This window comes from Phaenicophaeus curvirostris, chromosome Z, assembly GCF_032191515.1.
Source record: "Phaenicophaeus curvirostris isolate KB17595 chromosome Z, BPBGC_Pcur_1.0, whole genome shotgun sequence".
Classification (NCBI taxonomy): Eukaryota; Metazoa; Chordata; class Aves; order Cuculiformes; family Cuculidae; genus Phaenicophaeus; species Phaenicophaeus curvirostris.
This window is the reverse complement of record NC_091431.1, coordinates 50,611,872-50,639,113: the sequence shown is the minus strand read 5'-3', so window position 1 is coordinate 50,639,113 and position 27,242 is coordinate 50,611,872. Positions and strand designations below refer to the sequence as shown.

Below are 27,242 nucleotides of genomic sequence, written 5' to 3'. Positions count from 1 at the left end.
CTCCACCCATTTACTAGAAAAAGGTCTTATTTCAGTCTTACATATCTATCACCACAAGTCCTACCACATCCATTTACAGAGCAGCATTACAATACAAGGACCTTAGAACTATCATACCAAGAGGATGGGTGATGATACAGCAACCACAGTCCATGCTCCTGGATGAAAGTGTCAAAATCGCTTGATTTCAATCTGTCAAGTGCCAACAATGGCAGAAGGCTGTAGGACCCCTCACACATCTCAAAATACTTGAATGCCCACAAAGTTTAAAAAAAAGCCTTATTTAAGCACACAGACAAGGTAGTGATGGCATTCAGCAAGTAACCACATGCACTGCCAGAATGTTTAACATTCATTTTTCTGCTTATTGGTATACACATCCTGCACTTTGCTTTTAAACCTCAGGCTTTCTACATACTAGGAAGGAACACTTTAGTAGAGGCAATATATTAAAAAACATTGAGTAGTTCTGACATTATCTTATTACATAACAATACCAGAGCATAGACGTAACTTTTCTAGTAGTCCTTTAACTTTGTGCAGAAAAATACAAATAGCAAAAATAATAAATGGTTCATTTTATCATAACTTCAGTTTCCGTATGTTTGGAAGAACAAGGAAACAGAATAATGGTGTTGAAGGAAGCGTATGGAAGTATGAAAATTCCGTTAGCTTAAGTATTGCCATCTACAATCAGAAGCACGAAGTGCTATTTACCAGCCTATTGCCCAACAACTTCCACCTACATTTAACTGCCAGGCTCACTGTTTTCAACAATACATCATGTAATTCCCAAGTAAAATTTTAACTGTATCTCTGCATACTTTGCTAGCTGGTCACTTCAAGGTGTAACAGGTTTCCCCAAGATTCAGGCACTTACAGAACACCTTTATATTTCTAGTTCCTTTCTGTGAGCTACCCAGTTGACCGTAACACTTTGCTAATGAACACTGTTTCTGAAAAAGCCTAAGAAAACACTCAGACTGTTGCATCCTAGAGAGATAGTGAACATCAACTACAAGTTATTTCTTTCCCTTGCAGGCCATTGTATCTCCTCTTGGCTAGTCCAAAAGCCATTAACTTGGCCAAGCTTGAAGGCAGCTCAGAAAAGGCTACACTGGTAAGTAGTCCGTTGTAATTGTTGCTGGCACCAAAAATGACATTTTTCATATGGGCTTTAAAAAAGGCAGTTTTTTTGAAAAGCCTAGTGAGTCAGATTAGCACATCACTGGAGGCTCAAGGCATTCAAAATAATATTGCACATTCCAGCAGGAATTTCCAACAGGCTTTCCTCCTTCAGAGGTTAATTCATGAGGAAATAAATAGTAAAGCATGAAAGGTTTCTGTCAGCTTTACGTTCCCTGCTTTCTTAAATGAAGAACTTATGATCTGAATTCCATGTATTTTGACACATTTACCATTTGCTCTGTTAATTTCACTGGAATTACTTTAACCTGTTTGCTTTTTACTAGCAATATACATTAACAATCTTCAATAAAAGAACAAAAACTTTACCATACGGATTCCATTTCCTTACATTCCATCTACTGTGACCTCAGTTCAACTTAACAGAATCAGAATGTAAATGAACTAATGAAAAATATAGTTTAATATTACCAAGCTAGTAAAATACACAACTACGAAAGACACAAAAATGTTAGTGTATAAAACATGCGTCAGTATCAATCCTGTACTTGGATTTAGTCAGAAAAAAATGTAGACTTTTGCCAACACATACCATCTAATTTATTTCTAGCAATTGAAATGTTATATTTCATTCTTTTTCTGAGAAGACATTCAGGTATATCAGTAAGTCAAACACATACCTACACCTACATACGAGTGACTTGTGGAGTGCAAAATCCTTTGAAAATTACCCAAAAAGGGTGAAAAGCTCATCTGAAAGGCATTCATCCCTATGCAAAGAGATGGAAGCAGATTCACGAGTTCACAGTAACAGAAGACATTCCAGCAGCCTTTTGCTAAATCCCAAAGGCAACTTCATAAACAAGTCACACCACCACTGCCTGTGGCCACAACCACCTGTAAGCATTTGTGCATCAAGTATGGGTCAGGAAGCAACTGCAGTAGAGTGGAAGAACAGGAAAAAGGGGCTGGAGACCATCCACAGGAAGGGCAGGGCACAGGCTGAATTCACCATGGTGGCAGCAGGAACCCCAAATTCAGGTTTGTCCACCTCTCCCTGTACACACAAGTTGACTGTTGACCCACAGCTCTATCACAGTCCTGCTGCTGCCAGTTCAGACACACTGTTGTACCAACAGCACCTAAGATCACCCTAATTCAGTTGTTTGAAACATCTTAGCCACCACAAAAGACCTTAATAAAGTATCAGGCTTACTCTGGCAAAGGGACTGAAGTAGCTAAGCATGTTGGACAAGAGCCATTGATGTTTCAGCAAAAGTCAAACTACTTGAAGTCTACAAGGAGGAGCATAACACTACGGCTTCTGGTCACTGTCATTTTCCAACAGAAATTCAAAAGACTAATGGCCATTTAAAAAATAGCCAACTACAATAACACCCTGCAAATGCTGCACAGCTCTGAAAGGCACTCCATAAAACCTGAAAAATTGTATCTTAAAGGAAAAATACGCTGCAAACACAAGCATAAGAATAAAAATTATGCATGCCATGAGGTTTACAGCCTTACTTGAACACATTTCCTTCTAACTGCCTTGCTTTTTATTCCTAAGTAATAGTTACAGTCAGTGTCTTTGAAGTTTTTAATTCAAATTCTTTGATTCACTAGTACAATCGCTTTTTTTTAATCTTAACTGGGAGAAAAACCCTTACACATTAGGGATAATACAGCCGAAAATATAATTTACACCTATAGAATGAGATGGAACAATTCTAATACAAAAATTGGCTTAGAATTCACAAGAACGTAAAGAAATGCCATATGATGCAGAATGTCAGCATACAGGTATGGTAAGTTTAGGTGATAAGTCAGACTCCTGGGCACCCAGAGGCAAAGACTGAACAGAACCATGGCTCTTCCTGCCCTCCCTCTGACATTCATAGCTCACCTGGGAAGGCAGCTGAGCTGCTTGTGAAACAACTCCCAGAACTGCTGTGCACCCTACAAATTCTTTGCCTTGCTGACTGTGCCAGTTCACACGGGTACAGGCACAGGTGGGAGAGATACATCCTTTTTGATCCTGCTTCATGGTTGAGATGACATCTTTGTGCAGGAAGATGACTCAGTGCATCCATGCAGGTAGCCAGTACAGGGGCAGTTCTATGTCAGCAACGACCTCAGTTACTACTTGAAGCCTGCTGCCCACACTACACAACAGGCAAGCAGGTGCTTGCAATTATTGGAGCTGGGAGCTCCAGTGTGACCTCCTCCCAGTACTCCCTGCTAGGTTGTTTTAAGAGCACAAAACACAGGCAGATGTTTCTTCCAGGACAATTGCCAGCACTCTTTCTGGACAACTCCAGGCCTCATTTCCAATTTACATAAATACCCAGTAATAAGAATTACTTTTTCCTTCATAATCAGGACTTGGAATCGTAGGAGAGAACAAAAGCACAGAAGATTTAAGCCTCTAATCACAGTCATTTGAACAAGGTTTGAAAAGAGCACACAAAACCCCACCCTTTCACTCAGTACATCTGTACCCAAATACTGAGTCAAAACTGCACCAAGTGGCAAGGACACATCTACCATTGTACATATTGCAAAATCACCAGATGTGGAGTGAGCTAGACGCTGCTCCTGACTTATCAGTAAGCCAAGTACTTTCATTTCCAGAATAGGTCACCAACAGGTGCACACCAGGTAAGTTTTCACCCAGATCGAACATTCACAGGTTTGTAAGTATAACTATTACTTCTACTAAATTAGCATTTCCTTCAAATTGACACAAAACTTTGTCAAACTCATCCTGAGGAACTTATTTTTTCGGGTTAGTTGCTTGTGTCTACTTCAGACTCCAAGAAGCAAAGGTTGGATTAGCGCAGCAAGTACTGACCACAGTACAGTCTCCTCTCTGTCTTGAAAACATTTCCACTAATAAAAGCACCACAGTGACAACATTAAATATCAATCATGAATAAAATATCAGGAGCATATCAGAAGCATTGTGTAAATGTCTAAAACATTTTCAAGCATTCTGCTTAAAATAAGAATACCAAGACCACTAAAATAAAAGAGCATAACTAGTTTTCAGTCACTGTAAAGACAACCATAGTACAAGCAACATAGAATTACCAAACCGAGCTATGCATTTGCAAGTTTTGAAGCCTCTACCCAACAAAGAAATTCACATCCTCAAGGGCTGAGCACTGACTTTTACTATCTTTGGCATAGCTCCAGTTGGTTTCCTTTGTTGAAGCACTGCTTCAAAAATCAAGACTTTGCCCCAGCTTGTAACACTTCTTCCCCTGAGCTTTGCCCACGCTGTATGGTCAGTCTCCTTATAATAAGGTATTTACAGCTGCTACAGGGAGCAGAGTCTGAAGAAAGTTACTTCATCAGTAGTATCTTGCCCAGGTGAGTGTCATTTCTGTTCTATATGGAAACTATTTCTTTAGAGGCCCAGTATCACAGCAAACCCTGTTCATCAGAAATAGTTCTCCTTCAATTTGCCTGCACATTAAAGGCAGTCAAGAGTGACCTCAAGTGAAATACTTCTAACCCAACTGGTAGCAGTTTTCATGAAAACTGTCAACCTCCAAGAAAGCCTGTACTTTATAACTTGAGGAAATTAAACTGAATCTATTTGATTTCATATAAATTTTCACCTCAGATGCGCCCAAGATGCTACTGCAAACTAATTCTGCTACTGCTATAGTAGCTCCACAATCTTGACTGTTCAAGTTAGATAGCTGGTCTTAAGTGCCATCTGCAATGGACCCACAGCCTATGTCCAAACAGCCAAAACCATCTCTACCAGCACACACAGAAGGTAGGGAGGGGGATTAATAATGAAGAATGGAAGCTTGTAAGGGCAAGAACTAGCAGGAAGAAGCAGATTCCCCTGAAGCCTGAGGTGCCCTGCTCTAACTGCTTCATTGCTCTGCAGACTGAAGAGGAAACACCGGTCACATCCGGAGAGATGATGCAGCAGAGTAAGGCAGCCTGATTTGCTCCCTAGATAAGCAGCACAACTAAGAAAAGGTGACGGATGGTAGTAGTAGGAGACTCTTCTGAGAGGTAGAGATGCACGTTTGCTGAACCAACTCACTCTTTAGAGAGCTGTACTGCTTAACAGTGGCTCCTCTTAGGGATGTCATCAAGAGGCTACCAAGCCTTGTACAGTCCACTAACTACTATCTACTGCTGCTGTTTCACATGGGCACCAGTGATACAGCCAGGAGCAGCTTGAGAGGTATAAGGATTACAGAGCTCTGACAGCAGCAGTAAGGGACTCCGGAGGTCAGGCAAATTTGTTATCAGTCTTCATGGTAAAAGGGATACAGTTTGAAAGGGCTAGTCAAGTCTGGTAAATTAAAAAATGATTACAGGACTGGTGCTGCAGCCAGAGGTTTGGTTACTTAGACCACTGGACTCTCTGAGAGACCTGGTCTAATGATGGGGTCCATCTGTCAGAGAAGAGCATCTTTGGTCATAGACTCGCCAATTTGGTGAAAAAGGCTTTAAACTAAAGTTGTTCAGGGAGGAACCTTAATCCATCCCACTCCTATCAGTTTGATGCCAGTGCCAGCAATAGGTGCCCAGAGCCTGAAGCATTACAGGGTAGCAAGAAAGCACCTGAAGAGTAACACAAAGGACTTCCAACCAGTGAGTCATCCTCTTCAGGGGCCAACTTAACTGTCTCTATGCAAATGCACATAGCATGGGGAATAAACAAGAGGAGTTAGATATATGCACACACCTCCAGGACATTGGCATCACAGACATGGTGGGATGAATCCTATGATTGGAGTCTTGGAATGGAAGGATATAGGATCTTTAGAAAAGACAGGTAGGGAAGGTAAGGAGGAAGTTTTGCCCTCTATGTCAATCACCAGCTGCAGTGCATGGACCTCCCCCTGAGGACGGATGCAGAGCCAACCAAACAAGAGCTTATGGGCAAGGATTAAAGGAGCACAGGGAGAGGTGACATTATAGTATGATCTGCTTCAGGCCACCGTATCAGGAAGAGCTAGCAGATGATGCTCTCTATAGACAAATAGGCACAGTCACAGTTTCACAAGCCCTGCCCTCCTCAGGAAATTCAGTCACCCCAATATCTGTTGGAGGGAAAACACAGCAGGGTATAAGCCATCCAAGAGGTCCCTGCTGTGCATTGATGGTAACGCCCTTCTCCAGTTTACAAAAGAACCAATGAGGACAGGTGCTATGTTGGACCTTGTTCTCATCAACAAGGAAGGAGTCCCAGGGAACGTGAAGCTCAAGGGAAGCCTTAGCTGCAGTGATTATGAAACGGTGGAGTTCAAGATCCTTAGGGCAGCAAGGAGGGTACACAGTAAACTCATTACGCTGGATTTCAGGAGAGCAGACTTTGGCCTCTTCAGGGATCTGCTTGGTAGGGAACCATGGGATAAAAGTCTGGAGGGAAGAGGAGCCCAAGAAAGCCGATTAACAGTCAAGGTTCACCCCCTCCAAGCTCAGCAAAGTACACCTTCCCCAACAAAGAGGAAGTCAGGCGAAACACCAGGAGGCCTGCATGGATGAACAAGGAAATCCTGGGCAAAGTTAAACACAAAAAGGAAGCCTACAGAGGGTGGAATCAAGGGCTATGAGCCCGAGAGGAATACAGAAACTGTCCATGTAGCCAGAGATCAGGTAAGGAAAGCTAAAACCTTTGTAGAATTAGATCTGGCCAAGGACGTCAAGGACAACAAGAAAAGCTTCTATAGGTATGTTGCAGATAAAAGGAAGACTAGAGAGAACTTGGGACCTCTCCGTAAAGAAGCAGGAGATCTTGTTACCCAAGATATGGAGAAGGCTAGGGTACTCAACAGTTTTGCCTCAGCCTTCACCAGCAAAGGTCAAATCAGACCACTCAAGTCACAAAAGGCAAAGGCAGGAACTGAGTGAATGAAGAGCCATCCACAGTAGGAGAGGATTATGAGTAAGAGCATCTAAAGAACCTGAAGGAACAAGTCCATGGGATCTGATAAGATGCATCTGTGGGTCCTGAGGGAAGCAGTGGATGAAGTTGCTAAGCCATTCTTTCATATTTGAGAAGCTGTTGCAGTCCAATGAAGTTGCCACAGACAGGAAAAGGGGAAACAACTCCCATTTTTAAAAACAATAAAAAGGAAGACCCAGGGAACTACAGACTGGTCAGTCTCACCCCTGCGCCTGGCAAGGTTATACAGCAGATCCTCCTTGGAAACTCTTTCCAATCCAAATAATTTTATGATTGTATTCATCTTCTTGGGCAGTTCTCATAGGCTGGTCAATGGACAGCATCTGCAGCCTGGGTAGAAGCAGCTTAGCAGTCAGCACCCTCCCACCATAGTTTTAGGGAAGAGTATACAGACAAGTACTACAGAAATCTACCTCTGTGTTCATCTGAAGCCTGTGTAAACAAAATTAAATAGTTCCATAAATGTTTAAGTGCATGGGGAGAAAAAAAAAAAGGGGAAACTACTGAATGTTATTGCCATGGTTCAGTGTTGCAGGAAACAGCAGCCCTTGTTTTGCCGGTTACTACCCACAATACTAAGAAATTTGATTCATTTTGTTCTAAAAAAACCTCACATCACTGAAAACTTGAGCAAAATCATGAGGTCATAGTTCTCGTGGTCTCTACGAAGATAAAAATCAGAGAACAAGCAAAGAGCTTGCTTTACCTGTACTAAAAGCTGTATATTTTTGGAACCATTCTAATCCATTCATTAAACATCATTACCATAGTGAGAGGTGATGTAAATTCAAAGCAGCAGGCAGGCATGTCCAATCCCTGCAGGTAAGATGCCTGCCTGTCTTCAGTAGTCAGCTGCCATGCAAATTTAAACAACAAACCAGGGCTGGTTCACCTCTCAGCCTCCACTAAATCACAGTGAAAAAAAAATAAAAAAAAAATCAATGCTCCGCTGTAGTCTGAAAAGCAGTATTCAAAACAACAACTGAGCTCAAGTATAGTGGAATCATGTTGACTGTGTGCCTAGATCTGTAAAACCAGTTGACTTTTCTTAATAAAAGTTCTGTCCCAGATTCATGTAAACAATTTCATTTCTCCCCAGGACTCCTTCGTGTTCCTTTTCAGTTACACCATCACACATCCATGCTGTACTTCAATGTATTATTTATTCTGCTATAGTCTATTGAGAACATATGGAATTTAAGACTTGTTTACCACTATACAGAGGTCAGCCAGCTATTAATTGGGCAAATCAGTTGGGTTAAAAAAAGTACAAGTCCCAGAAATAAGCCGTGCATAGCAGAAGTCACATCTCATCCCTACAGTTTTGAGGCCCTGCAAGTTAAGAGTAATTTTATCAGAAGAAAAAGATAGGAAAAGCATCTTGAATCTTACTTTACATACATAAGGCATTTCTTTTTCTTTCTTGTTCAAGTAGTCTAGTGCCTTTCCTGACACTGTATGAAACTACAGCACTAGAGATGAAATTCCCTCAAAATTGTATCTGTAACTCAAAACTTCCTATGCAGCAGGAGAGCTGAGATCAGCTCCAGCTTTGGCAGGCAGCAAGGCACTGAGGCGGCAGCAGCACTACAGCAGAGGCACACAGGGGAAGACCACAGTGATGCACACCGTTCCTTCCTGTGTGCCTCAGTCCACGCTCAAGTGCTGCCTGCATGTTTTTTTCTTTTGGCCCCACCACACACCTGCTTTCCAGATCTCTATATGCAGCAGTAACAGGACTTAAATCAACTCAACCTGCCATTCCCCCAACCAGTTGTTCTCATCCCTGCTCCAGCCACTATATTGTGTGGGCAGACCTGCTGACGGGCTCATGCCATGAGCCAGACCAGGGAGCTAATCCAGCCAAAAATAATCCTGTAGAGGCAGTCAGGGCTACTTCTTCCAGCAGCATAGCTGACTGAAAGCACAGACAAAACCACAGCTTGAGGTTTTGCATGTGTTCAGAGCAATTTAAATGCATTTAAAATCTGGGTGCCACAGCCCCACCTGGCCAGAAAGTCCCCCCTTCCTCAAGCTGGCACAGCTTCAAGATCTGCAGCCAGTGCCTGCAGAAGCCTGAAGTGACTACAAATCCAGCAATGCAAATCAGCTCTGCAAGGAGAGATTAGCTTCCTGACAGATTAGGTTTCATATGAGCATTGCCAAGAGGTGAAGACCACAGCAGCCTGGTAGAGCAGATGAAGCAGCCTTGGCACGTCTAAGTTTTTAAAACCTCACTACTTGCAGCAGTCTGCAAGCAAGGTGGGAGCTGGGATCTCAATGTACTTAACACCCATTAAAAACCGGCAGATTATTTTATGATAGAAGAAAACCCTAGATACAGGATCATGGTTTGGCAAAGCAGACCTGTGCCCTTCTTTAGTTAAAGCTTTTTGTCACGTTTCTAATCACTTCAGCCAGACTATTATATACAGATATCCCCCATACTTATTTACGATTTCCCAAAATACCTTTGAAATGCCCCTTTAAAAGTGCAGACAAAATATTTACTGGCCTAAAGCTCAATGTTACAATGCCATGAAAGGGTGAATGAACCTTAACGAAGCAGATTTCTGAACAGAGTTTAGGCATGTCCTATTCTAACTGTCCCTGGATTAATCCGTGCTGTACTCCTTGAAACTGAGGCTCCGATCCTGCAAACACAGCTACTGTACAGAGCAGCTTTACAAATCAAGTAAAAGAGCAGGAAAACACCCTTCATTTTCAGGGGAAACAGCCAGCAGAGGATTATTAGCATGCATGTTTACTTATTTCCCAGACCTTGGAACCTGTTAAGAATCAGTTAAAATACCTTGCTAGTTGCCACAAGAGCTTTTACTGCACTTTGAAAGAAGCAGGTCAGAGTCCACAGGCAAGGACTGGCAGAGACCACAACCTTCATCACCCACTTCAGCTGAAGCCACAGACTGCTTAGCCTGATACACTTCAGCCAAGAGAAGCACTGGGGATGAGGACTAGTTTCTGCCAGCTCTGGAGCTTGGCTGGCAGGCAAGGCAGGCACCACACCTTGAAGCACTAAGTTCTTAGGGGCTGGCAGCAGTTTGCGAGGAATTGTGAGTCAGAGCTGCAAGGTGCTCCTTGAATCTGACTCCTGAAGAATTTATATCTGGCCAGCCTCTTAATCTAGGCAATAAGTGATAACAAAGGACTGAGATAATTCCTCCAGGTGAGTGTTTCTTGCTAGTGCATACTCATTTATACAAAACAGTAATTTAACACTGAAATCAGCCACCAGCACAGGTTCTTAATGGCCAATTATTTGCTTACACATTTCAAAAGGTATTTAGGAGCTGTGTAGAATTTGTATGAACAACACTCAATTCAGTATCTCCCTTGATGGGCAGCAGGGAAGTTGATCCCCAAACCAAATAATCCTTTTTTTTATGCTTCAAAGACCTCTGTGTGAGGACCATGGCCCCATACCCTCCCTTTCCTGCCACACGGCCCACCCTCAAAGACCTACCAAGGCCCTTGGCCACATTACAGCATCCCACAGGCACTGACTGCCCACCACAGACCAGGGTGCCCTTAGCCAGTGCCACAGCAGCTGGTGAAACACAACAGGAACCATGCCAGGGGCAAGGCGCTCGTCACCAGCACAAACCTGCCCCTGTGCCAGGTATTTAGCAGCTCCCTTCTCCCCTGGTTGTGCAGTTAAGGCTGTATGTATCCTGCAGACAGCCTTATTCAAAGCCCAGCTGGCTGATGAGGACACAATTGCTTTCTGAAGGCAAATGCAAGCAGCATGATGCAGGAAGTGCTGATCCATGAATGAGACATGTAGACCCCAGTTCATGTCCCAGCCCATCTCATAAAGGACCATCGAATGAGGTGCCTGCAGTAGCCAAATCTTCCCTGCTAGCAACTCCTCCCCAAGGTGGGGGCAGTCGGCTCTGCCCTCCCAGGTAATTCTCCTTAGGCCATAGTGGGTACAGCTTCACCCCCATCCAGCACCTGCACTTTCGTTCCACAACAGGCAGCAGTTCAAGGATACCCGTTCCAAAAACCCACTGAAATAGCCTAAACAAGTGAAGCAAACACAGCAGGTTAATAATTTCCTGCAAGGAAGGAGCAGGGCACAGGAGAGCACACTTGCTTATCATCCCACTGAAACATGACCCGCCAGTCCTGCATATCACTGCTGAGCATTTTTTTTCCACCTTACATGTAAGAGTACACCTAATAAATAATAGTCAGCCTGAATCAGCAGCAGTATGAAGCAAATCTTGAGCTAGAACTAACTACATAACTGAAATGCCACTCTCAGAATAGGAGAGCTGCAAATCTGCGTATTTCCTACTCTGTGCCTCATTCATTGAACTTGATTAGGCACACTCACATGTACTATAAATCCTGTTTTCAGTGCAAGGTTAATATTTCCTGTTTCAACAGTGTCCAAGTAGCTTTAAACATGCTGTAACATAGCTCTGTCCTTTCTTTACCAAGAGACTTCAGAGAAGATCAGTCGTCTTTGTACAAAAAGCACACATAGAACCACTCCTATCAAATGAATTGCATGCACTTGGTTAAACAAAGCAGTTAAACTTTTCAAGTTCTCATTCAGCAGTTTAATTATTAGCAACCTACAAAAGAGTGGAAGAGATAAACCATGTATTTGGTTGCCAAATTATACCCATCAATAAAAAAAGAAAAATGTTCTCATAAGCCACAAGCACTACAGGAATGTATACACCCCAAAAAATATATAGGCATAGCACAGTTAAGTTTTTTTTTTTTAAATCTTTAAAAACACATCCTATAGAACTTTTACCAAGTTTTTTTTCCCTGTTTAATTGAAAAATAGCTACTTGTTTCCCTGTGCTTAATCAACATGCAGACAAATTTATAGCTTCTGAAATCAAATGCTTCTCGAAAAGCCAGTGCTTTGCAAGTTTTCACATTCTGCCAAAGTAAGAAGCTAGGTTTAGTTTCAGAGAGGTGTAGGCTGTATTTCACTTCAGGTTTTCCCTGCCTGCCACCCTCATAAGGGGTTACGCTGCTTACTTACATCATCTCCTAACTTTTCACGCCAAACAGAAGCAGTCCTGGGAGCCAGGACCAGAAGCACAACCAACGCCCTCATCACTGGATACTAAAGTTGAGTTTCCCTGATACTTACCCATCTATGTCCAGTGAAGCTGGCTTTCCAGCTTTGTCAGGAAAGATGAAAACTCCTTTAGCTTCTTATCTCCAACAGACAAGTTTGATAATGCTGAAGCGTCTAATTTTTCTCTCACTTTGCATAGAGACCTGGGGCATATGTTAATTCTGCTACCCTGAGTATGGAATGCCTGAAATCCTTTGCAAATCCGGACACTCATAGCCTCAGTCACTGTAGCTTTATTACATTCTTGGAAGTGTGGTGAAGTCATTCAGGCATTTCTTACAAAACTTAAATACATGTTTTTACACACAGGTTTCAGGAAAACCTAGCTATAGAGGACCCGAGAGTGTTAGGAAAAAGGCCTTCTATATTACATACCATTGACTAATGCACTATCTTCCTGTGTCCAAAACTTCACATTTAATCTGCGTGGCACCTCCAAGACTGACTTTTTCCTCTTCACAATCTTCAACAGCACTGAGCATTTTGTAATAAAAATTACTCATACCTCAAGTCCCAATTCTCTACAGTTCTTTGAATCTCTACTTCTGATTGTTCTGGGCTTGAGAAATAAACCAGGGAACAGCTGCAGCCAGACTGGAAATCAGCTACGTAAATTCAGTTGCAGTGTGCCTCTTAACAGTTTCTGCTGCATAAGCTGCTTGCTTGTACTTGTATGATCTCACTTGAGCTGGTGTGGGCCATGAATATCTGAAAGACTCAATGGAGCACCAACAGAAATCTCTTCTGCATCTGTGAGCTGTTGACAGCATACAGATTTGGAGGCACCTTTTGATGATCAGTCCAGGAAGCCACATGTGTTTGGCCCTAACAGGGCAAGAAGACTCAAACTTTCCTCTGAGCTCCTATTTCTCCCATGAATAGTGTCCATCCTGAACTAGCTCCCACCCAGAGAGGGATTCTCTTGCTTGGTCTCATTCAGCTATTTCCCCATCTTTAAAGAAGAAAATATTCAACTCTTAGGATTTTTCACAGATGTGTTTGAGTTACTATATCAGCAAAACTTACAACACAAAGCTAGTTTTTAAGTTAGGGTATGTCCCCGCTGGTTACTTACTTGGTGCTGCAAGGTCTTATGTAGAGAGACACCTCGCCCCCCAACATTCCCCCCCCACACTTATCAGACTACAAAAAGTAACAAGATTTGCATATGTTTTTCCCTCTAGTAGTCAACATGAAATGCAACCATACACCAGGCCATGTATTTCCTAGCAAAGAATTATCATAGTAAAATGCCAGCTTTCTCCAGATCAGCACACAAACTCTGCCAGGTGCCTGAAGCCAAAGTCAAAAGTCCAAGTCAAGTTAAATGTTTAAAACAGTACTAGGTTGCTAAAGCAAGAAGTCTTAGCAATTTGATAGCCTAACTTGGACAGCTTATTAACTCTTCTAGGAAAGCCAGCACAGATGCAGTGTTCAACATACAGGACTGTTTACCAGTGATCTGAAGTGTAGTTTTAGTTATACAAAGACCTTGCAGCTTGTGATGGCCATCACAAGAGCTCAGATAATGCTGGTGTTATGCTTCCTAGTTTAGAAGCTTTTCTCTTTGTTTTTTGGTGGGGTTTTTTTTCTGGCTTTTCAAGATGCTGTTTCTCTTCTTCTCCCAAAACAGCAGGCAAATACGGTGTAGATAAGGCATGTTTGTTTTTTCTAGACACAGGCTAAAAAAACCCAAACATGCGTCCATATTTGTGATACTGTTACTATAGAAAATGCTATTGTCAGCAAGAGTTATTTAATGTATTTTTTTTAAATTATAGGCATCAGCCTGCCATATTTGAGCAGCCTTCACCCAGTCCCTTGAAAGGAATGTTCTCTGAAATATTCCCACAGCAAGAAAATAATCCATCCTAAAAAACAGAAGATGCAAAGTGATATAGCAGCCACAGCCTCTCATTCATGCAAGGTCAGATTAGCAACTTGAGACTGAGCAAACATGCAGCATCAACTAGAGGGGAAGAAGCATCATAAAAGTCAAGAAGGACCTTCTCATGCATTCCTGTCCACATCTTGGGACAGAAGATCAAACACCTGAAGAGTTGTTACAACTCAAAACATCAACTTCAGTCTGTTCACCACAGTAAAAAGCTTCGCACTATTAGAGCAACGCATAAATATTGACAAGACAGACCATATCTTCAAATACTTATTCAACAACCTTAACGTGGTTATTCTTTCCTGAAATAAATAGGGCCTGAAGTTCTCAAAAATACCCTGAATAATTCTGGCAATATGGTAAATCTTTCTCAACACCCCATCAGGAACCAAGGCACAAAGGACAAGTCCTTTCCTTTCAGCCAAGGCTTCATTTTTTTACCATATAGGACTTTATGGCAGACTAGCAAGTGCCCCATATCCAGATTCACATGTTTTGGTACCAGCCAGACCAGATCTCCACAAGATATGCCCTGTTGCAGCAGGGCCAGATGGACACACCATGTATGTTTGAGGAGTTTCCACACTTCAGACAAGAAGGTGCTGGAGCACCATGCCACACGCTGCCTGGACACTGCTCTACCACAGAGCACAGCAAGCCAAAGTACTTGAGAGCTGGCTTCACAAGCAAAATAGTCACCACTGCTAACACGTCAGTGTGGGCAAGCTGCCTACATTTGTAGTAATCACACTAAAAATTGTTATTGATACTAACAACTGTGAACACACCTTCAAAAGCCTCTCATCCACCTATTAGATAGTGCAGACAAAAAAATTAAGCCTCCATTGATAGAGGAAAAAGCTCAAGAGGGCAGAGCATCCTCTGAACTGGAAGTCTCACTGCTGAACACCACGTTTTCTGCCCATCTTGAGTGGAAGTGAGTTGATCCCTAACATCAAAGAGTATTGTGGTTCTGTCAAACAAAACGTTTCAGAGCTGGTTTTAAACAAAGCTGCTCTGCCTGAGAAGCTGCTCATCAGACCACAGGACGCCAAGGTTGTAAGCTTTGCAAATAATTTGCATGTTCACATTTTGCAATGCCTGAAATATCAGAGGTGTTTCTTAGAGGGACGGCAAAGCCAAGGGCTTGCACTTCTCTGCCCGAAGGAGCCGGGAAAGCACCGCCCGGTGCAGGATTCCCGCACAGCACAGCAGGAGGAGGGTAGGTGCTTCAGGGTTTTTTTTTAAGCACTGGTTTGGAAAGTAAAGGCATCTACTCTGAAAAGAGATGCCTGGTATCTTCAGTGCTTCTCGCCTCACCCCAGTTAATATTTTCAAGTTCTAATCCAAAGTTATAAAATTAGAAAGCAAGGTTTTAATTCTATAACCTGAAATCCCGACGTGATAATCCAAAGGTTGCAAAATTACAACCCGAAGCTATAACCACAATCTGAAGTTACACAGTTACAACCTAAAGCGATACCGGTAACACCACGCTATAAAGTTATACCCCGCAGCTCCAGCTCTCCCTTTAACCTAAAACTCTCGAATTGCAACGCAGAATTACATCTGCAATCCACTCAGAAAGTTTCAGAACACCACCCAGCCCTCCGAAAACCTGTTCACAGCCCACCCGGGCTCGCTGCGAACAAACCTAAAGCGAGCCGGAGCGGTGCGCGCCGCAGCAGCCCCGTCCTTAATACCGAACCGAGAAAGCCGGCGAGGGAGCGGGACAAAAACCCCCAAGCAAACAGCCCCAAAGGCCTGAAGCGCTCCCCCCGACCCCACTCACAGCCGTAGCGGGGCCGCTGCAGGGGCGCCAGCTCCTCATGGTGCATCCTGCCGCCTGGAGGATCGGCGCCGGCCGCCGCCCGCCCTTCTTATGCGCCGCCGCCGCTCCGCTGATTCGCTGCCGCCCCGCGACCGCCCCGCGGCCACCCCGGGAGTGCGCGTGTGCCGGGGGGAGCGGGGAACAAAGGGGAAGGGAGGGGGGAGCCCGCCTCGGGAAAGAAAAGAAAAGAGGAGAGGAGAAAAGAAAAGAAAAGAGGAGAAGAGAAAAGAAAAGAAAAGAGGAGAAAAGAAAAGAGGAGAAAAGAAAAGAGGAGAAAAGAAAAGAGGAGAAAAGAAAAGAGGAGAAAAGAGGAGAAAAGAGGAGAAAAGAGGAGAAAAGAAAAGAAAAGAAAAGAAAAGAAAAGAAAAGAAAAGAAAAGAAAAGAAAAGAAAAGAAAAGAAAAGAGGAGAAACGAAAAGAGGAGAAAAGAGGAGAAACGAAAAGAAAAGAGGAGAAACGAACGAAAAGACGAAAAGAAAAGGGAAGGGAAGGGAAGGGAAGGGAAGGGAAGGGAAGGGAAGGGAAGGGAAGGGAAGGGAAGGGAAGGGAAGGGAAGGGAGAACAAAAGAAAAGAAAGGAAAAGAGGAGAAAAGAAAAGATAAGAAAAGGCAAGAAAAGAGAAAAGAAAAGAAGCCCACACAAACAAACTTAAAAGCGATAAAAGCAAAGCAAAGCAAAAGCAGAAAAAAAAGGCAAACAAAAAAATCCTACCCCAATGAAAAAATTGCAATGACCTCAACAACAAAAAGGCACCATTTAAAAATGTGGAGGGGGGAAAGGGGGTAGTAATTAAAAAAAAAGCAACAATCAAAAACAAAAACAACAACAACAAAAAACCAAAAAAACCCCAAACTGTACTAGAATGTGAAAGGTCAAGGCACCACCCTTCTCTCATCTTGGCAGAATGGGCTGTGAAGAGGAGTGAAAAAAACAAGCCCAGGACTCCCTCGTACAATATTGTTCTTCTGAAAAACTCTCTCTTTTGATTAGCAGTGCTTTTGCAGGTCTGGGAAGCCACTGCCACAGTCCACAGAGCACCTTTGGAATGGTATGTCCCTACATGGGCCTGTCCAATGTTGGTGCCTCTTTCCAAGGGGTTATGCAAGGGGTGGGACATGTCTCTGTGTTTGTGGCTTCCCTGCAGGATTTCCCTTATATCTTGAGAGAGGACTTGATTTTGGACAGTAAAGGAACAATCCATGGGTCAAAGGTTCATGGTTTTTGGCCACAGGCTCCTGGGTGACATCTGAAATGCACCTAGAGATGGGCAGGGGCAAGGGTTTCTTAAATGGAGAGGTATTATAGGGCAGGACCATATCTTCCTAGCAGTCTAAGCCTCTAAAATGAAGTTTTCTGACAGGAGTGAAACAATGCCTGTGTGCAGTCATAACCTGACTCACAGAGCCCATGGGACATGATGCACCTGTGTGTACTTGTGATTTAGAGTATAGCCAGGTGACTCTTTAAAGATATCTGTAGATCATCTGAAGGTTTCAGTCATTTCTGTTTCAAAACAAGGCAGTGGTGGATCTGTAGAGTCTTCTCTGTAGTTTTCAACAGGTTTGAGGATGTCTGTACCTTCTCTGTAAGGCCTTTATTTTCATGATTCCCTGTTCCTGGCTGTACTGGCTGTAACTCAGAGGCTGGAAACATGCTGGTGGGGAAAAGAAACTCCTGATAGGAATTCAAACACAGAATATTCAGAAAGAAAGGACAGAAAAACTACAGAAGAAAAGTGGTGCCCAAGAGGAAATACCATTACTTTTCTTGAGGTAATTTTGATTTTCTCTGCTCCCTTTTCCTCCATCTCTAGAGTCCAGGGGTGATGACTTATGGTTAAGGTGTGTGACGCAAGCCCTAGCAGAGCTGCAGTCACACTTAGCTTTCTGAATGCTTTCTTGAATTTTAAACAATCAACTATTTACTTGCTTCTCCTCTTTAAAAAGGAAAGTAGTGGGTAACCAAACCCAACATAGAAATGAAGAAATTATCTTTCAGTTTAAAGTGCATTTGAGCTCACTGAAAACAGTATGTTTTCTTTAGATGACCATTTCTAATGCCTTTTAGACTGTTATACCTAGCCCAAGTCAAGAAAATATGAAAGAACACTTTCTCCCTCCATTTGTTTTATTCTTTAGTAAAAACCAGACACTTCAAAGTTTTCTTAGATTTTTTTTTTCTGACTAAAATCAAGTGGCCTTGTCCCTCCAAAAAGCTTATTTTTGACAGAGTTGCATCACATTTTAAATGACAAATTATCTCTCTTGAAAAGTGCTCTGCCTCATCTGCAGGGTGTGTAGATGTGGTACGACACAGTGGCAACAGGGTTTCTCTCCTGGAGAAACCATCTGGCAAAGCCCTGGAGGCTGCCTGCAAGATGATGCCAGCCTCTGGTGTGTTTTCTTGCTCACTCACTCACTGGCTGGAAAGATGAGTGTGTGTGCTGCTGTGGTGTCGCATGCACACATGTAGACACTGCTGCTGAGAAAATGTCCATCTTTGTTTCTCAGCCTCTGTACCTGCAACATGTCCTCTCCCTCCTCCGCCCCATGGCTCCCTTTGGCCTAGCTGGCACTAGCGTTTTTGTCACTGCAAGGGGACTCAGCTAACTGATCCAGATGAAAAATTAACATTTTTCTTTCAGTAGCATTATTTCTTAGGCCAGCAGTTCCTTCATCCTCACCCATCTGCCTCCTGAATCTGAGCGCCAGCACAGAGCAGGGGCCTGCTTTGGGGGAGAAATGAAAGGCTAGCGTAGGGAGAAGTGAGAGTGCTTTTTTGGCAGTGGTAACCTCTGTAATGCTCACAGAACAACAGGCAAAACAGGAACCAAACACTCTCAGTAGGAGGTGAGACAGGTAAAAGAATATTGGAATAACAAGCAACACACATGTGGGTCTGCTTGTGACCTTTTGCATTAGATTTTTTAATCCTTGGTTTTCCCACTTGAAAGGCAAACTCCATCAGCAGTTCATGGCATAAAGATTTAGACACTTCTGGCAGGAACCAGGTGGAGGGTGGCAGCCTGCCTCTGCAAGCTGCTGGATGTTGCACGTCAAGCAGGGCGGCCCGTCTGCACTCCCTCCTCATCTCCTTCTTCCCCTTCCCCAGCGCTACTGCAGCTGTGCCCAGCACCCGTTTGGCTGGCTGGAAACTTTTCTGGCAAGAAAGGCAGCACACCATGCATTATGCCACCATCTAACAGGAACCTGACTGCAGTAAATGATATAAAATCAACCACAGCTTTTTAGTCAGCCTACGGCAGATCTAAGGCTATGGACTATATTCTCTCTTAAGTACTCAAGCACTCCACTTTCATGGTTACTAAGAAGCACACGCTTAAGAAATCAGTATAGTCAGCTATCTAGAGTAAATGTTTGATTGTGAACATTTCCTGTTCACATTCTGGGTTGTTTAATGGAGCTTAAGATAAACGTCCTCGTTGTATTATCAAGGACATCATGCTGTGGATAGCATGTTTCCCATTGCATTCTTGCTAACAGTCCAACTCCAGCCTCTGCACCTGCCTATGAGTGAAACAACACGCCCCTATAGCAAGACAATGTGGGAGTAAGCTCTGGGTGAATGGGCTTTATTCACGTACACTAACTGTGTTTTCAGAGGCAGCTATGTCCTGCTCCATACCTAACAGGGGAACAGGCTGACGGAAAACTGAGAGGAAGGAGGAGTGAGAACGTACAATTCCCACACCTCATTGCCTGCACTTGGATCAAAAAAACTGCAGAGGCCTCTGCTACTTCATGTTTCCTAACAGTCCTGTTATGTACAAAAGGATTTTATATGGTCAAGGATCTTGATATTTGAAATTCTTAGGTGGCTTATGCAGCAGTGACGCAAATACATGCAGGTAATTAGAGACACTGGGCTTTTTGTTGGAAACAGCAGCTTTAATGTCACTTCTGTGACAATACCTTTATTTTATTCGTAAATCATATGCTTTGACTGCCTGCATTTGTCCTACAGAAAGGAAAGCTACATTTGCTAATTTAAAAGAATAAGGTTGGGGTTTTTTGGTTTTTTTTCCTGTTAAGTACTGCAGAGAAAGACCACATCCTTTTCATTTTCACAAGGCAGAAAGCCTGGGTAAGCCAGAGCTAGGAGCTGCTTCTTGGGCGGGTCAGCTTGAATTTCTGCGGTACAATACAGAAGGAGATTGGCCCCAGGCAGGATCCCAGTTATCACGAGGACCTTTACAGTTGTTTCCTTTATGCGGCTAATTTAATGCTGGCAAGCTCAAACTGGACTTGCCACAGTGGTGCTTCTGCAGACCCAATTGCATTGTGTTACAACTGAAAACGTCCAGCCATCCTTTGCACTCTCTGTGCAGCCAGCAGATCTTTCCCTGACCAGTGGGATAGACCCTGGCTGCCTCTGCATGGTAGGAGGGCGTCCTCAGCCCTTCTGGACATCAGAGGTGGTTGAAGGGTTAGTGACTCATTGGGACCACAGCAACAGAGCTGGTCCTCCCTGTACACTGATGCGTGTGAACCCAGAGTAATAATTTTGTGTAAATTATAGTGAAAAGGCCACAACCACTGTGGAGACATTTTATGGAGAAGAAGGCCTGGATGCTGTGGGACTGATTGATACCGAGCAATTCTAACAAGGCCATGAAACAGAGAACTGAAAAATAAACAAAGGCCAGCTGAAAGGAATGCAAGAGCTAGTTTGGTGGGAACGAGTACCAACTGAAAGAAAAACAATGGAAGAGAACTATCAACATAGCTAATTTTAGTGTAACTTGGTTTTTTAGCATGCACGGTAGTTTAGCCAATAATATGTTAGTAATAGCTTTATGGACAGCTACCTTTAGCAAATAATACATTGTTGATACCCTCATAGGCACCCAGTTATGTAACTATAAAGGGTATATAAAGAAACAGCTAACTCAATAAAATGTCTTCGATCCATCAGATTGAAGTCCGTGCATTTAATCCCCTCAAACCACTGTGTTTATGATTTCAACCCGGAGTTGTCTCAAGGCAACATCAGGAAACAGAAAATTGGGAAGTGCCCCCTTGCATTGCGGCTGCCTGTATGGTCTGCTGTGGGTCTTGCAAGCAGCTGTGGCACCAGAGGAGATCAGCTGTGGGGACTGGCTCTGGGAACCAGGCTGGGTTACAGCCGCCCCCTCAGCATGGTATTCATGTTATGCATTATTTATTGTTGCAAGGTAAGTAAACAAATGCGTCATCACATAATTTGCCACAGGGATCCCTGAAAAAACACAGCTAGCATCAATGGGGAGGCTGTAACTCCTCTGCTTGTCTCTGCTCTCTGTCTTGTGTGCCCAGAGGACAGAGGTGACAGTGCAATCCATTGCTCCTCTTCCGCAATTCCTCTCTCAGCTCTTCCCTTCCAAGGTGTGGTCACAGTAGGCACCCTAATTAAATAAGTATATTAAGTTCAAGCTAGGCTGGTTCTACACCAGTCAAAGCATCCAAAGAAATGTGAGATCTCACAAATTCAAAGTACTGTGCAAACTGAAGGGATGGGTAAAATGGAGATCCAGAAGAGAAGTGCTTAAGCACTTTTCTCCCTCAGCAGCAACAGTTACTTCCCACTGAGGAAGTGATTTTAACTTCTGAACTGTGCTGAGGTACAGTCGGAAGCAACACTGAATACCAAAACTCAATGTCAAGAGTAACATGTTTCTTAGATTCTAACACTGCTGCTAGGGTGAGCCAAAGTACTTGGAAATGCACTTGACGGAACTGTGTTGGGCACCGATCTAAATAAAACATAGTAATTATGTTATTTATCTTGAAGTTGAAAACTCAGTTTTTAAAAGCAAAGTAAATAGTTCTTGGGATGGAAGGAAAATAACCATGTGCGTAATTTTGAGCCAAATTTTTTGAGAAAGATACATATTAAAATGGCTTTTGTATAGCTCTGGCACCTGAAAAAGAACATGATTAGAGAAATTACTTTAGTGTCAGAAAATTGTCATCTTTCTACCACTTGCAAATCTCATGTTTGCCTTAAGACTGCTACTACTGAAATAAGAGTGTGCTTGAGAACTTAGGTTGTTTGGAGGAAAAGAGCCATTCTAGACCTTGTGCTTTGAGGAAAAACCTGCAAATAGAGATCTAAAAATATCAAAAGCCATGTATTTTTCAACATTTCTGCCAGTAAAACTTCATGACTTTTCTGTTAGTCCTCTAAATCCAAGGATTTTTATTTCAAACATTGACCCTCTGGCAACAGCAATATTGTGACTCTGCAGTGACTCTTCTCAGGTTCCGAACTGCATATCACAAATCAGAGAATCACCACTCACACTGATGCTGTTGTGCTCGTGGGGCTATCTGTAGGGTCACACCATTACCTGAGTTGTTGGACTGAGCTGAGGTAATGTTCCTCTTCCCTGCCCAAAAGCTGTGATTTTATTATTTATTTAATTTTCTTTCAGAACACATCTCATCTCCAGAAGAGCTGCTTACATATAAAAGTGTGGGGAGGGATCTGTCCTGTGCTGACAAGCAGAAGCAGTGACTGGGTAGTAATATCAGGTTATACCATACCTTGCTGCACCTGCCTCTAACTGCTTCATGTCATGCATCTGAGCCTTACCTAAGGTACATTTCTAAAGAGTACTTTTATATGTCCTTACCTTTCAGGTGAGGGGTGCCTCTGGTTTTCCCTCCTGTCAAGACTTGGTTAAATCCTGCCTTCCAAGGTACGTAAGAAACCCGTTTCTCTGCTTGAACAGGTTTGAAAAAAATCGAAGCATTTGTTCAAAATGTCTTGGACAAATGCCCTGGTTCCTGCAAAAGTGGCAAGAGTTTAGCAGGACAGAGGCAGAAATCTTTCTGCAAGAACTCTGCCAGAAAAGAGCCTTTTCCATTTGTCTGCTGGAATAAATATTTATTCATTTAACAGAATACTTCAGAGTGGAGAGACCCTCCTTGTCTAGACATAATGAATGACCATAAAAATGAATTCAGATCTGTTTGAAAGCAGGGAACATCTGTGACCAGCTGCAACTCACAGTTCCCGTATAATGAAAAAGACTTCTTTATTGGGTTAGATGTAGCAAAAGTAAAATCTTGATTGTTTCCTCACATGTTATCCTCAAGGTATAAGTGGTCTTCTTGTGACAGTGTTTCAATTTTGGGGGGATTTTTTTTAATTTTGAGATGGGAGGGAGGTTAGTATTGTAATACAGCATTTGCAAACTTCTTTGTGATTGCATGTGCTTACCACTGTTTCCACTCTGCTAAAAGTCTATGCATTATTCACTTGTTAATGTGTTATTTATTTATTACTCTTGAGACAGAGTGCTAGGAGCTTTACATTTACAGCGTACCAAGTGACAGCTAAGGCAACCCTGCAACTATTTCTTGCCTGCCAGCAGTTGCCCCACAGATAAAGCACAGGCTGAACTCCCATGGATTTCCACAAAACTAATTCTAGCGTTCTTATTTCCAGCACTTTTCTACTGGCAGGACTCCAGACTTTTGAAAAGCTCCTCGTTATTCACATTAGTGTAAAAAAAATTAAGAATGTGTCTAAAAGATTGACAAATTCAGGCTCCAGAAGTCTCAGCCAGGAGAACTAATTCCAGCATACAAGGCCTTTCACAGGGAACACAGTGTCAACAGCCTACTCTTATTTAAATCAAAATGGCTTCAGTTTCAGTTAAGGTCCTGGAAGCAGCTTTGCTTATTTTCTAAGGGAAAAAGGGTATTCCTCAGTTAACCAGTTCTCAAACCATTTGTGGCTGTAGCATTAAAAACAATATGTGACATCCCAGGTAAAAATGCACCAGAGGCCTGTGTAGTTTGGAGAGTACTGGGATCCTGATGCTGGATCATTCATGGCAGTGCTGGTGCAGAGAAGCCTGAAGCCACTTCCATTCGAGAGTTGTCTCACCAAAATGTGTTGCAGAGGGGAGCCAGTACCTGGCTCAGGACACTTTTCTCACCTGTATCACGAGTTGCATGGTACTCGTGTAGGGAGTTTACCATCAAGTGAAGGATCTCAGACTGCCTCTGGGAAACGACAGCTGAAACTCTGTGCGAGATTTATATTGATAAGGTTTTTCCTGATCCTTTCCATTAGTTATTTTTCCTACTCCACCTGTAGGTCAGATTGGCAATTGCACTGTTCCAACACTGACCTGTTTAGTTTCTATAACCAGCTTATTGGCAGTAAAATATGCTCCCCCGACATGGTCAGGGTTAATGTTTACACAGAGGGAGGATCCTGTGTCATGGTGAACAGATATTTTTCCTTAGTTTCGACATTTGTGTAACAATAACTGCAAAGTAACATATTTAATAACAGAAGACTTCTTGAACAGATGTGTGTTCTTTTCCACCTCTTTTTCATTAGGTTTATGATCAGTCAGTAACTCTGATATGATTTCACCAGGCAAAGTCCAGAGTTTTGCCCTGGGAATTGGGCTTTCTATGCCCTCGTGTTCCAGTCTAACAATTACATATTTTATAAGTATTTTAGTTCACAAACCACAGCCCTACCAAAAACAAGTCAGAGTTCACGCTAGCAGGGTAATGCCGTTCTTGCTGCAACTCAATAGTATGCGGTCCAACACAAAAAAACCCCAATACTGTGTCTGTAACCTTTTTTTAACAAATTAAGAAAAATAACTACCATCACCTTCAAAACAGTTCCCTTCTGAATTGACACACAGTTGCCTACAATGTTGTGAATGTAGAAAGCAATTATTTTCTAAGAGGTTGTTGAGGATCTCTGTAATTTTTGCTTTCATGTCTTCTATCAAGAAAAAAATGTATTCCTTTGAGCACCAGCTTGATCTTTGGGGAGAGGTAGAAATCATAGGAAGCCAGATGTGGCAAATAGGGAAGGTGCTGAAGCACAGTGATTTTATTATTGGTTAAAAATTTCTTCACAGACAAAATGTTGTGGGCTGGCACTTCATCTTGATGTTAGCTCACTGTTCACTCTTGTATACCAACATTTTCCAGCCAGGGGTAAGAAAACATCTGTATTTGAACATGTGTCCACTTGTACTGAGTGAGGCAATTGAGTTGAGCTTTGTCTTACTGTGGCAGGTTAGAACATGTTCTATGACCTTCGCTTTGTCTCTCCACTCCCACTCTTGGTTGCTGAGCTATAAGCTTAGTCTTGGTTTTTTTTGGGGTTTTTTGGGTTTTTTTTGTTTTTGTTTTGTTTTGGTTTTTTGTGTCAGACCTCATATAGTAATATCTTACTTCTTTGGTCCTATTCCAACATCTTTACTAATAGCTGGTGACCTTTTTTTTTCTGAACAGATTCACCATTTTATTTAAATTTTTAAACTCTGATTTTAGCTAAAGACTGGAAGGACAATGTCAAACTCCAGCTGTATACTGAGAATTGTGCTGCTGATAAATTTATCTCAAGGAGCCTGGGCTTATTTTCCATATAATTTTACTGTAGTAACAAAACAATTGTTTCTGTAAGTCCTTAAGGACAGAATGGAAGGGAGGTGGTAACATAGTCATAGACAGCAGTTCACGAAGGGCCAAGACCTGCTGAATGGGAAGTAAACCTAGGGGAAAAAGAAAGATCCTAACTCATCTGTAATCCTATATACCAGGAGGATTGCCTTTCAAATGATCTAGCCCTACCACTAACACTGCAACACTATTTGTAGGCAAAATCTGGAGTTTGTAAGGAAGTCCAAGCTGGAGGATGTGAAAGGACATCCTCTCAAAGCCAAGTGATGTGGCAAATATAAAAGTCTGACAAAACCTCTATTGTTCTGCAATAACATAACTCTCTGCATTAGAATGAAACTTTTTAATTAAAGTGTTATTTGCCTGTGGGACAATTGAGATTAGATCTGTACCCTGATTTATATTTGATCGCAATTCAGCTAAACAAGCTGGCTATCCAACAAACATTTTACGTGGTTGCAGCAGGCATTTCATACTTAATCCTCATAGCTAATGATTCTTAAGTACCTATGTCTTTTCAGGATTGGACAGTGTGTTTGAAGAATACGTTGACAATTCCCTGCTACAGCTAGAAGTGGTACAATCTGGCTTTTCCGAAGGCTAGCAGAAGTTACTCATAGATTGATAAGGCTGTCACTGGTTTGTATTTCTATTTTCAAAGCTGGAAGTATTGCCTGGATGATTAGTGTAGGCATTTCCTTATGTAATTCATTCAGGCATTACTTTCGATGGGAGCAGCTGCAATTTCTGCCTCTAGGGCTAAACGTAGGGACTACATTTGGCTTTCTAAGCAGAAGTCATACATCACTTTGAAGATGGCAATTTACCCTAGTGCAGTCAATATGGGTACAAAGATCACAGCTGACAGGCCTTTGTGTCTGCATAATTCAGCAACTGATGTGATCAGTTCCTTATGTTAAGTTCTATCCTCCTCTTCCAGAATGTCTCTCCATATTAGGTCTTTTAGTATCCTCCTAAGCTATTTTGCACTTATAACTTTATTTTGCTATAGTAATAGAAAATCATTACTGCAGTGTTAATCATGCCAACAGGGTTCATCCATTCTGAAAGCCATAAGTAACTTAATGTGAAATGCAACTGCACAATTTCTGCAGGAAGAGTGGATTCACTTGTATACCGTGAAAGTTTACATATGGTGCCACCAGAAAGCATACAGAATGGTATGATTTTCAGTTCACCTTCATATTTTGAGGAAAGTATGAGGAACTTCAAGCCAATATTTCTTTTCTGTTTGACTTTTCTGTTCTTTTCATTGACTGTGAGGTGCTGTATAAAAGTTCCAGAGATGACTAAATGGGATGAGAAGTGGTTCAGGTTAGATACTGTTCTTGATACAATAAGCGGCATATTTTGAAGCTTCAAGAAGTGGAATATTTCAAAGTGAAATATTTTGATTTAAGTTAAAGTACAGTTAAGGTTCGTCAAATCAGTTGTAGTTTTCTTGAAAGTTAGACAGAATGTCCCTCTGATAGCATGTCTTCTTTAGAATGGTGTCTTCCAGACATTGTTTTTTGAAGATGATAGTGCCTTGTGTGAAGTATAATCTGTGCCGAACAGATGTCTCTTCATCTTCAATCACCTCTGTTTGCAGTATATTCTATCTTAAAGCCAAGGTCAAGCAGAGAGCTGCAGCCAGCTCCAAATTAGCATGAGTTCTGACTGTTGAAAAGTTTCATAACATTAATATTAAACCTCAGAAAGTAATAGAATACGTGTAAGATTCCTGGGGAAATTTATACATATACATGTAAGTGGAAAATATATTCTGTAACCAGCCTTTGTCTCATTGCACACGATTGATGTAAACCATTGCTGTATATTGCCCTGGC

At 42.3% G+C, this 27,242-nt stretch overlaps 1 protein-coding gene across 4 annotated transcripts in view; it reads right to left on the bottom strand.

Moving 5' to 3' along the window:
* IQGAP2 (IQ motif containing GTPase activating protein 2) overlaps window positions 1–15,977 on the bottom strand; it is a 134,174-nt gene extending 118,197 nt beyond the window's left edge. For all 4 annotated transcript variants that reach the window (XM_069880715.1, XM_069880717.1, XM_069880716.1 and 1 more), the window contains exon 1: window positions 15,908–15,977. In XM_069880715.1, coding sequence (XP_069736816.1) covers window positions 15,908–15,953 — 46 coding nt within the window. In that variant the 5' untranslated portion in view covers window positions 15,954–15,977. The remainder of the gene's footprint in view (window positions 1–15,907) is intronic.
* Between the last annotated feature and the right edge of the window lie 11,265 nt (window positions 15,978–27,242).